Source organism: Cyprinus carpio, chromosome B17 (genome assembly GCF_018340385.1).
Source record: "Cyprinus carpio isolate SPL01 chromosome B17, ASM1834038v1, whole genome shotgun sequence".
Classification (NCBI taxonomy): Eukaryota; Metazoa; Chordata; class Actinopteri; order Cypriniformes; family Cyprinidae; genus Cyprinus; species Cyprinus carpio.
In genome coordinates this window covers 25,460,249-25,474,334 of record NC_056613.1, presented here as the reverse complement: position 1 = coordinate 25,474,334, position 14,086 = coordinate 25,460,249, and the positions used below count along the sequence as shown (strand labels likewise).

Here is a 14,086-nt window from a genome sequence, read left to right as displayed (position 1 = left end):
CCACATCATGACGTAGACATATGGGGGCGTGTTTAAACGAAGCGTTTTAGGAGGGCGTGGACGAGTCTTATACCTTTGGGTTTGAGACTTTAGTCTTTGGAACTTTAGGGATCTTATCTATTCACGAACAGTTTGTAACACTCCAAAGAAAAAGGAAAACTTGAAAATGCATCATATGACCACTTTAAGTTAATGTAGATAATGTAAAATTTATCATTTACATCTGTTCTCATTCATTACAATTTATAGACCAGCATTTAATCTGATCGTAAAGGTTGATCAACAAATAGTTTGGTATACATGTGATTTTTAAACTGGTTTGATTATTCTGTATGTATTACTTAAATTACATGGTCAAAATAGGGCACTGAAACATAATGAATATGTGTATCTCATATGGTAAACACAACTGTTCACAATGTACATTCAAGGAAGAAAGAAAGACGAGTCATTTCACAGTATGCTGCATGATGAACAAAGGTTGCCAAATTAGTGTAACTTACCCAAAGGTCAAAAGGTCAGCTACAGTACCAATTCAGTCATATAGACAAAACATTTAGCCAAGAAAACCTGTAGGCTGCAGGCTACTGCATTGAATAATAGTAACAGTATCAATAGTATTGTCTGTTCTACTTTTAGAATTGTCTTCATTAACCGTGTCTGTTGATTACAGAGTGAACAGATTTTACAAGCATTGTGAAATTTATATCAATTTGTTTAGATAATGTATGTGTATTGATGTAAATAACACTGACATTTTTATTTTCATTCAGCACCAGCATGGTTTTAAACCAGTCTCTTGCATTGTGAAATGACACATGACCCTAAAAAAAGCACAAAAACAGGTTTTGAACGAATGACAAGCTTTGTTACAAGTGTGATTTGTGGATTTCGAAAAACCTCTTGTGAAAATAGTATCCTAAGCCACAAAACAACAACAACAACAACAATTCCATTATTTTGGAATGTTTAAAATTGACACTTTGTCTCAGCCTGGCACTAGCAAAGCTGACGACATAGGTCAAAGGAAATCTTAAAGCCGATTTTATTACCTAATGTGTAATGTAATGGATTATGTTACTAACTACATTTTTTGTCATGTAATTTGGAATCAGTAACGGATTACAATTTGTAAGTTATCTACCCAGCTCTGAAGGCTGATATACAGTAGAAACATGCCACAATATACAACACGGTCCAAGAAATAAGACTACTGTCAGATGCAAAGTGACTTCATTGAGGTGATGACATACATATCGTACTAAAGATTGTTCATGTACAAGTGTTTTTCACCTAAAACACTGAAGTACATTTAGTCTTTACAATCCTAAGAAAAGACTTGATACTGTGCACAGCCCACATTCCCCCAACCCACAAGTCTTATTTGCATTTTATAAAATGGCTTTTGCATGGACAGGTAAACTGCATGTTTCCAAGTAAAAAGAGGTTTCATTATCTATATCTGTATGAATCAAAACGTGAAACGTGGGCTTGAATGATGAAAAGCACAGCCTTTGTGTCTTCATCCACAGAAAACGCTGTCAGAGAAAGCACAGGCGAGTAAATGAATATTTCATTAAGGTCTATTGAAACAGAAGATCAAATGACCTTGTTTTAAATCATTATTCCCTGATAAAAATAAAAGTGGATAGGGGGAGAGTGGAAGGGACACACTTGAAACTTCAACTTGTCGAATAAGCGTGAATAAATTACACAAACACGCAATATGCAAATAGCACAATGCTGGCATATCATTGTTAATGAGAGTGTTTAACTTCCCTACTTGCTTTCATCTAGGTCTTCCTTTCTTTTATTGTCTGAGATTGTTCCTGATACAAAAACAGACATGTCTGGCCTTCGCTGCATATCATTCATCGCCAAAACGTAAGTTTAGCTTAGGTGCCCAGTGCTGCGAACAATTGAACCACTTATTTAACTTGGATTCAACCTTCTAACAAAGTCTCCATTAAACACACTGACAGTTTACAGTGGACCGAAGAAGAAAAAAGTTATTTATGATAACTGAGACCTTGACCAAAATCATCTTAACATTTAAAGCTAAATTAATATATGATAAAATAATGTTTTAAACACATTATGAATCTATCTATCTATCTATATATATATATATATATATATCTATATATATATATATATAAACTTTTTTTTTTTTGAAGGACACTTTTATTAGGCAAGGATGCATTAAATGAATCAAAGTGGCTGTAAAGACATTTCTAAAAACTATTTATCAGAGACTCCACACTCCAGCACAACCATTTTAAAGTACTACTAAATTATTGTAAATAATAATAACATAATCATTATATAAATCTGAAAAAAAGAAAGCAGGGCATTTTGTAGGGCATGAGTATAAAAGTGGCTTTGAAATGTACCATGTGACATGTTACACACATACCATGCATAACACTGATAACAGCTAGATAAAAACACTGACTTTCTTAATAAAATAAGAAAAGAGTTAAATGTGTAGAGCAGACTGATTTTATTCATCAGATGAAAGGAGATTCAGCAGCAGACATCCTAACTGAGCCTTGAAATCAGGCACTATACACCATTAAACAGATGATTTAAACCAAGAATGTCTCTGAATCTGAATGCTTTAATGACCTTCCCTGCTGGGAGACCGTCGTGCACGCTTACAAAGTGGCGTCGTACACACATTTTTGCCAAAGAAATCAAAAGCAAAACATTTCCTCTGTTTTGATGTGACATCATTTGCAAGTCGCACTCCATGTTCGACTTTTTTTTTATTAGCACGTCCGTGGGCCGTAGCGCTCGAAAGACAGTTCCTTTAAAAAGCGCTGTTATGGGCCGGCGCAACGTAACTCTCTCACAGAGCTTCCTCCATCACACAAGTATCTGTTGACATGATCCTTAACACAGATATTATGTGAGGGGAGCTTTTTAGCAATCTCCAAATTATGCAGGCGCGTTTCGACACGTGCGGGTCAAGGCTGGCTGCAGCCATTACGGCTAATGAGTGTGGAGTCCTACTCTAGCAGGTTCGGCCTCATAAAGTTACTTAAAAGCCAACTAATGGAATCATACTGATGGATAGAATGCTGCAGGTTTTGTATCATTACAGGATAACATGCCTCCGTGCATGTTAAATATGATGAAACCAAATGAACCCGGAGTCACAGACAAAATGACAATCCCCCATCACGGGCGATGTAGATTATTGATGGCTGGGAAACAGTTCTGGAAATCCGTGCACAGCAATTTTAGTTTGCAATGTTATTTTCAGGTCCATTAGAAAAAGGGTTACAGTCGTTATCACTGATTGGCTGTTTTGGAAAAATAACCATGATTACTGTAATGATATTGCTGTGTTTGATCAGTGCTCTTTTCAATGCCTTATCATAATTATCTGTAATTTTAACTATCATGTGGAGTCTAAAAATAGCCATTAGAGGGGTATATTATAACAATAAATCGAAGCCAGCACGTCACATGCTTTGTACAGTAACACAGATGTCTGTGGCTATGACGCAAAATATATAAAAACTAACTTGACATCCCCCAAGAATCAGCCAGAGGGCATAAAAATGTGCGACTTTTTTGTGAAGTGGACTTTGCTGCACGCATATCGTCAGTCAGGGAGACGCTCGCATCACGTTCGGCTGACGAAATCGCTTTTCTACCGCCACAAATAAAGAGAGCGTTTGTTTCTATATTGAGATGAGCACAACGCATTTTGTCCTCCTAAATGGGCCAGGGGTACTTGAGTGAGTTCAAAGGTGTTTCAGCAGCATGCAGAGTGGCCATTGTGCACTGGCTTTTCATAGGAGTTGACTCAGAGCATTCCACTCCAACTCTCCGCCAGGTACCTGCAGCATCTAAAATGCGTAATATTCAACACAGTGCAAAGGAATCACTTTAAAATCCAAGTTTAATCTATTTCAACCAGGTCCAAGTGTTGTTCAGCTAAAGAGATTCAAGCAGGGTTAACACCGACATGTTTTGAAAACCCTTCACAGTCTTTGGCCACAATAAAGAGGATGGCTCTTTTTTGTTTTCGTGGAATGTCGCACTCATTCCTCAGTGAAGATTTTTGTTTGTTTTGCGATTGTATAAAGGCATCTCTTTCAAACATATTAACTGCTCATTGAAAAAACTCGACAGTGTGAACTCTCAAAAGAGAAACGTTAATCATAAAAATCATCAAAGTCGTGGCTGCTGGTGGTGCGGGACTGAGGACGCAAGGCCATTTCGATCTCAGAGTTGCTGTCATCTGATTCTCCCCAAAATGCTGCAAGCAAAAATATATGTGTACACCATTAACATCGGTTGCAGCAAGGGGGCAGAGATGAATTTGCCCATGAATATGATATAAAAGTGGGGTTTTTTTTCAATGTTTTTGAAAGAAGTCTGTTATGCTCACTAAGGCTCTATTTATTTAATAAAAAATACAGTAATATTGTTAAATATTATTATAATTTAAAATGTCTGTTTTGTATTGTAATCTACTAAAATCTACTAAAAAAAATCTACTAAAATTTAATTTATAGCGTTGATCAAATTATATCATTATTCCAGTGTTCAGTGCTTGCTGCTTAAGAAACATTTCTTATTATGCTGATAAAAGTTGTGCTGCTTCATATATTTTAGAAACCGTGATACCCCAAACCTTTGAATGGTAGTGTAAGTGTAGTATATATATATTATAGTAGTCAACATTTGAAGTGGATCAAAAAGTTCATCAAAGTTGTCCTAAGACAAGAACACATTTTGGTTTTAGGTTTTTGCACAACTTTAATGAAAGGTTTTGATCCACTTCAAATGTTGACTATATATATATATATATATATATATATATATATATATATATATATATATATATATATATATATATATATATATATATATATATATATATATATATATATACACACACACACACACACACACACATGCACACACACACACACACACACACACACACACACCACACACACACACACATATATATATATATATATATATATATATATAAAAATATAAGCTATTTATTTTAACTTGGCTATTCATTAAAGAATCCTGAAATAAAAGCATCACAGTTTCCACAAAGCAGCAACAACTCTTTTCAATATTGATATTAATAAGAAACATTATTAATAATGTTTTATGAATATGACATTAAAGAGTAATGGCTGCTGAAAATTCAGCTTTACCATCACAGGAATACATTACATTTGAAAACATATTCAAAATAGTAAAAAGCCATCTTTGATAATTTTTCATAATATTTCACAATATTGCTGTTTTTACTGTATTATGGATTAAATAAATGCAGTCTTATTAAGCATAATTATTCCAAACTTTTGCCTTGTAGTGTACTTACAAAATGTAGGCAGTACAGTAAACTGTTCGTGAGTAGTAGTGTATCTTAATGTGGATTGTAAGCATTAAAATAAAGAGACATCTGGACAATGTGCTGGCAGCTGCATCTAGACACCACATTTTTAATACTTTAGTCATTTGTACAGCGGTCTTACCCTTTGACTGGACAGCAGAGAAAGCTTTACTTTCTGCAGTCTTCCTGTGAGAAATGAAAAAAAAAAAAAAAAAAACAAGAGATATGAATATGTTACACATATGTAATATCAATAACATTTTGTTTCACAACATAGAAGCACAAAGAAAAGAAGAAGACGAAAAAAAGAAACCTCAATGTTTGAATCTCATCATACAATCGGTAAAACACATTTGTCATCGCTCAACATCAATTCAGCCGCAACATGTAAAATGCTCCAGGAAGCCATCATCTCTTACCAAAACGCCAACTTTTCTTTCAAAGGTACCTAACCAAACCCTGAAGAACATCATTTCCCCTCAGATGGGGCGAGTGGCCAAATAAACTTCCTTGACTTCTTTTCTAATGGCGCTGAAGGACCCGGTCAGGGCTCTCTATTCATAAGTGGCCTGAGTGCCGGGTTGCCGGGTTCCCAGGTTCCCATAGCATCACTGATATCTCTATGTAAATGCATGACCCCTGACAAGCCTTTGATCTGCATTGATGCATATGCAAAAGCTCACGCTACTTTTCATACAGGCTTCCTTCTTCATTTACATCAGCACAGGGCTATTCAGATCAACAATGACATCTTCATCTTCACCCTCATCCTCACCCTCCATGTCTTCATACATCCATATCATTGATTTTGTTTTCACGTCTGTGTACTTTAAAGGATTCTGGGAGCAAGAGTTTCCCTTTGATGCATTTGGATGAATAAACCAAACACCGATTGTATGTGTATTCACGTGTGCCCCCCCGACCTGATGGCTAATTCAGTCACGTGGGCACAACCTTGACACTGACCAAAAGAGCTGTAAAGATGTAGTTGAACTCAATTAGGCTGGCTCTCATATAATTCAGCTTAGCTCTTTTGTTTCCAGAGCATCTCTGCACAAAGTACGACATTTCATAAATTCTATTGATGCATGCATGCAGATACTATGATCAGGGTCAGAACGAACATAAGAGTTGCATAAATCACCTTTGACTCAATAAGAATACAACTCCAAACTCATAAAACATAGAGCATCAAAGTTACAGTAGACAGATACATAAAGTACCACTGATGCATTCACTCTCAGGGTCAAAGGACATGACTGACATGAAGCCCGTGAAAAACCTTTCTGAAACAGATACTGGCAGCTGAATTCTTTTTCATCAAAGTTTACAATATAGACCGATCGTGAAGGTTACTTTTAATGACTTTAGAAGAAGCAACCCCCCGCAGAAACATACTATTAAGGGTGCAGTCTTGCAGAGCACATCAATGCAGACAGTAATCATCCTCTTGCTCAAAATGGCCCTTTAAGGTGGACCGAGCACAGTCCTTATTAAATATGATCAGCAGATATTTGGAGATATTTGAGATTTGTGTTGCATAGACAGCATGATGGGAGCACATTCAAAACATGTATAATAAGCATTAGAAATACTCTTGTGTATCATAATTTGTTATAGTATATTTATTCTACTTATTGTTTAGCTCTCTGTTTTTTTTTTTTTTTTTTTTTGTATACTGACTGACAATATAATTTTGGTAGATTTCACATTCTTCTTGTATTAAAAAAATAAATTATAATTTATTTGGTAAGCAGCTGCATAATACATGGTCAGACTGACTGTACATTATTCCTCACATACACTACCTTATTTTAAAAAGTTACCAATACTGCATTTATTAGATCCAAAATATTATACAGTATTTTTGTGAAATATTACTGCAATTTAAAAGGTTTTTATTGTGCCATATTTTATTTCTGTGATGGCAAAGCTAAATTTTCAGCACCATTACAGCATCTGAAGGATCGAGTTTCACATGATCCTTCAGAAATCATTTTAATATGCTGATAGGGTGCTTACAAACCATTTCTTCTTATTATTATAAATGTTGAATACAGTTATGCTGTTTCAAGTTTTTATAGAAACCATGATCAACTTTCTGAATACTCTGATGTGTAGTTAAAAATAATAAAAATGATTTTAAAAATGTCTTTAAAAAATATTTTTTACCAACAAGGTAGTGTATGCTTATTGCATAGTATATATTATATATTTATTTATTTTGTAATCCAGGAGTACGTTTTGTCATGTCCTAGTACATAAGCTGTCACTATAAGGACATAAAGGACATTTTTTGAATAACGATTACATTGATGGGTCATGCTTAAAAATGCTTTATGGGATTTAAGAAAATTAAATACTAAACTGTCTGCAAAAATAAATAAACTAACAAATAAACATCTTGTGTCCAATTTTCCATCTCCCTTTCAAATTGAAAGCTGAAAATAGGGAGGCCTTTCTCTTTCCCAGCAGCGAACGCTAAAGCAAAATTTGAGGGCTTTTTCCCCCTTTAGTCATGATGAGCTCAATAATAAATACATGTTTGGGTGGGTAAATAGGGCTATTCTTTTATATAACTTGCTTGCCATGGGAATGCTCTATCAGCTGGGCCACTTCAGACAGTGACGAGTCTGATTTCAAGACACTATTATCATAGAGAGCTGTGAATGCCACTGACCCTCCAATCTAATATTCCATTTCCATAAACATTTATGCCAGTTCATCTTGCACTGAGGTTCACTTAATTGAGGCAACGAATCTGAATATGTAAGACATGGCTGGCCACTGTTTGGCTGCGTCTCATACACAGAGGTGAATGTAATGTGTAAAATGATGCAAATTACTGCTTTGACGGCAACCTCTCTCTATTTCCCTCCGCTCCGGCGTTTACTTTTTCCGCTCTCCCTCTGTTCCACGTTGTTTTGAGCATTTGGATGTATTTGCGATATTTGATGAAAAGTGCCCCAGTGCGTTTTTAGGCAAGCATTTGATACATTAATATATGGGGTGTGTGGGTTGTTGTTATGATATCTATGAGCTATGAATAAAAGACGTCTCTCTGCATCCTATGCAGCAATACACTTCATGTAAATAGACTGCGGTTAGTCTGCGTTTGTTGTCTGGGCAAAGTTATTTTCATAATACCTGTGATCACGTACGATTATAGCTCTGCGATTACATTTGATGAAAGTGTATCATTGTGATATTGTTCCTTTTGAAATAGTCTGTTTATAAAGTAAAACAAAATGTATGCGTGTTATGTCAAAAATCACAGATATTTACGTATCTTAAAAAACAAATGTAATTTATTGATTAAACTAATAGATAGATTCACTTAATGCCATGATCCATGTCTAATCCAGTGTGTTACTTGACAATTCATTGTAAATAATTGTGAAATTAAGATCAATTTTATGCAAATTGTTTCTAGAACAAATTTCATTTTTCAGTCTATAAGTATAAATGGATCTATACCTGTCATGAGAATATAGCATATGAATATAAACATCTATACGCCTCCACAGCTATGCTAATAGAACGTGTGTTTGTGCAAGGTAGCAGTAGCACCTCCTACACCGGTCCCAGCTGTGACCCACAGCAGCACTGATTTACCATTGATTAGACCCCTGAGTGAGGTAATGATTCAGAACAGCAGAGAGAGCGCCCTCTACTTGTCACCCTCTGCCACTGTCTGGGTACCAACGGCTGCGCTAAATATGAGTTCCCTCTGCTGGCCAAGAACAAGAACTGCAGGAGAACAGGCAGGGGGGCTTTTCTATTTATTTGTGGTTGTGTACACACAGACAGCACCTCAAGGGAACTGGGTCACTGTTATTATTGCCCTTTTTAAACCTCTGGTATTAATTTAATATAACAAAATGAAGACCTCACCTCGGAAATAAAGAAAGTGTAATTTTTTGCTCAGTGAATTAAATGTTGTTATGCATACAGAGGATATTCTTTTTAGCAGACAAAAGCAGGTGGACATAATGAGGCACAAAGAAAGAGAGTGACCCCCACTGGCTACTGCTGTTTAGTGCTACCCTAGTTACACCCACCACCCCGCACACGCTCATTCACTGGTGCACAGCTAAAGACACACTCACCACTGTTATTTTAGTTGAGTAAAACCATAAGAAGGAAAAAATGTTGTTACTTGAACTAAACAATAAAATATTCAAAAATAATAATTTTAGCTATTTGGCAGATTTGTATTTCTCATTGCAATATTTCTAATTTTAATTTAGTTTAACTTGATAAACTAAAACTGAAATAAAAATGAATAAAAACAACAGATCATCTAGACAAAAATATGAAAATTAAAACTTAGTAGTATCTCAGTGACACAAAACTTAAGTGCAAATATGTCAGACTAGAAAAACTCTAACAAGGGTGTGTAAAAGATCTTCTTCCTTTACATTTTATCAGTCCTGCTGGAGTTACACAAGCATTTGTTTTCCTCAGTGTGAGAAACTGATGAAATATTGGTTAAGATGTTACACAAACCTACTACTAATCCTAACCTTTTATTTTTCATAAAGCAACAGAGTGGGACATTTAGAAACAGCGAGCGAGCGAGATCTGCGCTACATGCCTGCAGTAGCAGAGGACACAATAGCGGCTGAAGAGGAGGAAGCTGTGGCATGCAGCCTTAAACAAAGCGCAGAAACAAGAGGCCTTTACATGGAGTGCAGCTGCTTATTCCAGTGCTCTCCTTCCTGAATCACTGCGGCACACAGGCGTAACAAATACCGCCTGGTCTGTCCACACAGCCTCTGAATTATAACACAATAAAACGCTGTGTTCGATAAAAGTATTTCGCAGTAAAAACGACACATTGACGAGAGTGCAGGGAAGGGAATTAAGAAAAAAAAAAACGGGGGTGGATATGAAAGACCCCAATTCTCTTCAGTGCTATAATAGTGAAATGAACACACATAAATGTGTTAAGAGTATCTCTTTGCATCTTGTATGGACTGCATGTATTTAATCTGGAAAGCTTATTATGGGCGAGTCATTGCTATGCAAAGGCAGCGCCTGACGCTTTTCTCTGGTCTTTTCAGCCCAGCGCAGTGTTTGGCCAATAGGCCTGGCCCCCCGCCTCTCATTGGGCATTCATAACATGCAACATTTGCACAATGTATCTCTCAAAGACTGCTGAATAGGGGGCCTTAATACTCATGTAAACAACTGCAAACCAATTACTTAATGAATCAGCCCCACACATAATGAGGAGGTGCACAAAGGCCCATAAATGCATTTTTTGCACCAAAGCGCCTGCTTTAAACTCTGATTCTTCAGCTATGGTCTCGGCTTAAGCACAAAATCATAATTACGGCTAAGAAAGAGAGGCACTTGATTTATTTTATTTTGCTTTATTACTATTTTGTCGGGAGTTTTGGTCCGAAGCAGAGGGTCTTTTAATGTGCCCATCGGCTCAGTGACAGAATGACAGCAGTAAGTGACGGAGACGAGAGAGCGAGAAAGACGAGAGGACGGGGGAACAGCACATGTAGTGTTCTACTGGTGCTCGAGTGCAGGGTACTTGTAGAGGCAATAAAGCGCAAGAAGTGACTGGCAGAAGAGGAATTCTTCAACACAGCACAAAAAAAAAAAAAGTGCCACAAAATTTTTTACCTGAAAGCAAAGCAAATGCACCAATGCTAACCTTCATCTTTGCTGGGCTTTAAACAACCTCGAACCCTCCACAAGCGATGCAGAGTCTCCGTCAGGGTTCTCTCAGGAGCTTTGTAAGGTTCTGGGTTGATCCAAAAGCATCTCGCACTAGAGACAGCTTATGTTTATTAATGAGGCCATTCATTGGGCAGACTGTGGCGTCCATCAGAGAGCTCTATCAGAGTGCGATCATTATACCCTTTCCTCTGCAAATATTGTAAACTAGCTGAGAGAGAGCGAGGGGAGGCGGGCAAACAGTGGGCATAAAGACTGGGCAGAAGAGAGAAAATGAAAAAGAGGGGGGAAAAAGGACGCAGAGACAGGGAGGGAGACTTTCGTCCCTTGTGTCAGCGTGATGCTTGGAAAAGCATGTGAAATCAGAGACGATTACTCTTCTCGAGGTTTACCCATCCATTACCTGCCCTAATGGATTCGTGGAGGAGAGGCGATGCTGGGAGGGCTGCGTGTCTTAGCTGATTGTGTGAACTTGTGTTGATGTGAAAACCTAAACATTGCACCCTCAAGATCCTTTTTCATCATTCAAAGTCCTGATTTACCGAAGCAATCAAATAATGCCGATGATGAGAGAGGTAACTCTGAATGAAAATACAGCTTGACTGATGCCTCCCACATGAACTTGTGTTAATGATGCTAACAGTGTTTCAAGGACAAACACTTACTGGTTTTTTATTAAAAGAGGACAAATGGGAAAAAAAAAATCTTATATATAATATATATATATATATATATATATATATATATATATATTATTATTTTTTTTTTTTTTTCAGGTACTTACCGCCTATTTTGCATTAAGGAGTCCAGGAGTGCCTTAGACTTCTCCAATTTGTTGATGTCTTTGGATAAAAAATAAATAAATTAAAAAAGAAGAGAAAGGCTGTGTTATTATTACACATTTATACTACAATATTAAAAATGCATTATATGCATTTATACACAATTTTGTAATGTATTTAGAAATAGCATGTATTTGTCTGATAAAATACAGAGAATATTTACTATGAATAACAGTCATGTGAGGTAGACTATTGTGGGTGCTGGTGGAAATTGAGCAGACATAAGTCGTCCGGGTCAGAGACGAAGTACACTTTAATGGTTTCAGACTTGTAGAGGATTTACAGTTCTTGAATTTGGTTGAGGTGAACGATTGTAGTACAGGCAGCAGAGAGTATGCCAGAGCTGTACAGAGTAGCTTGGAGTGTAGGTTAATATGAGTGGTTCTAAACAAACAGAAAATAACATAACCAATTTAGTAATGATATATAAAACTCACTCTGTTACTTATACATAATATTTATACTTAAACATAATAGCAACATAGCATAGTAGCAAATTAGTAATATAAATGATCGATTCAGACATGTACAGACTAGATTAGCACTTGTGAAAATGGCATCAAATTATCTGCCACATGAGCTCGGAAAGAACGGATAAATATGGCTTAAATACCACAAACAATCTCACTTATTCAGTAAATAATAATATACACATACTCAAAGTGACTTTTCAGTTTACAATATTATACACCAATATTGCTATTTAACTGTATCTCATATGCATTACTAGCGCCGTATGTGGATGATGCAATACGCAATGCGTGTGGCGCACATACACGATTAGAATTAGCAACTAGCGATAACACAAACTTATGCCTTCAAATACAGCAATTTAAAGAGAATGAATAACATAAACTTAATCACTCACTTGTATATGAACGCACTCAGTAGAAAACAACAACGGCATGAACAACAGCGAAGAATGTCTGAACTGCGTCTTGTTAATACTGTTAAAGGGATCGTTAAAGGGAAATGCCCAAAGTCATCAGCGCAATAGCTCTTAAAGTCACAAGGGGGCACTAATGCCTCTTTACATAGCCGGTCTTTTCTACAGCCGCCCCCACATTTGCTGTGGAAATGTGTAATTTAGATAAGGCACGAAGGTAAGGGATAGTACTACAGAGTACTCAATCTGGCAAAGCTGGGAGGCTGATGAGCCGGGTGATGGGACGAAGATAGGTCTTATTCTTGACTTCCACTTCTGCAGTCCGGGTTCGCCCATCTTCTCCAGGAAACACTTTTGTTACTTGTTCCAACTGGCCATAGAGCTCGGGGTAGTTGATGATCAACAATCATGACAACTGTGCCTGGCTGTAGATTTTCTGCCTCTCTGTGCCACTTCTGTCAGACTTGCAGGTCTGGGAGATAGTTACGGAGGAAACGTCTCCAGAATTGGTCTGCCAGAAAGCTGACTGTGTCTCCATCTCCGTTTGCTTAGCAACTCTGATTCAGGATATACCACTTGTGGCAAGGATGAGTCAGGCCGCCCCATGAGCAACATGTTGGGTGTGATTGGGTCAAGGTCAGCTATGTCTGAGGACGTATATCCGATTGGCTTTGAATTGAGAATGCCTTCAATCTCAACAAGCACAGTACGCAGTACTTCCTCTGTCACAATTTGATCCCCTATAGTAGAACAAAGAGCTGATTTCAGGGATCTTATTTCTCGTTCCCAACGGCCGCCAAAGTGTGAAGCTCCTGGGGGGGTTGAACTTAAAACTAATCTGGTGGCTGGCTAATTTTTCATGGAGGGGAAGGATGGAGCACAGCAAAATCTTCTTGTAGTGTTCTCTCGCCACCTCTGAAGTTTTGTACCTTGGTCAGAGATGATCTCAAATGGCTTGCCCCTGCGGGAGATGAATCTTCGGAGGGCCATTAAGAATGAATCTGTGTCCATCTGATAGAGCAGGTCCAGGTATACAGCTCTCGTTGTCAGACACTTAAATATGATACCCCATCGTTTCTCATGTCTGCGCCCAATCTTGATGAGGTAAGGGCCAAAACAATCACCACTCCAGTGGAGTAGAAGGCTGGTTGATGTAAGCGCAATCTTGAAAGAGGCAAGTCGGCCATCCTGGGAATGCTGGGCTGGCCTCCTCCACTGTTTACAGCCTAAGCACGTTCTCTGGTAATGCCGAATAGCTTCTCGGCCTCTCAGTATCCAGTACTTACG

General features: G+C 37.4%; 1 protein-coding gene across 4 annotated transcripts in view; it reads right to left on the bottom strand.

Moving 5' to 3' along the window:
- Nucleotides 1–3,896: 3,896 nt before the first annotated feature.
- Nucleotides 3,897–14,086, bottom strand: part of LOC109091154 (centrosomal protein kizuna) — a 38,337-nt gene continuing 28,147 nt past the window's right edge. For 3 of the 4 annotated variants that reach the window (XM_042742924.1, XM_042742926.1, XM_042742927.1), the window contains 3 exons: nucleotides 11,856–11,913; nucleotides 5,520–5,559; nucleotides 3,897–4,273 (listed from right to left, as the gene is read on the bottom strand). In XM_042742924.1, coding sequence (XP_042598858.1) covers nucleotides 4,127–4,273; nucleotides 5,520–5,559; nucleotides 11,856–11,913 — 245 coding nt within the window. In that variant the 3' untranslated portion in view covers nucleotides 3,897–4,126. Of the gene's footprint in view, nucleotides 4,274–5,519; nucleotides 5,564–11,855; nucleotides 11,914–14,086 lie in introns of all 4 variants that reach the window. The other variant, XM_042742925.1, reaches the window with a different exon arrangement.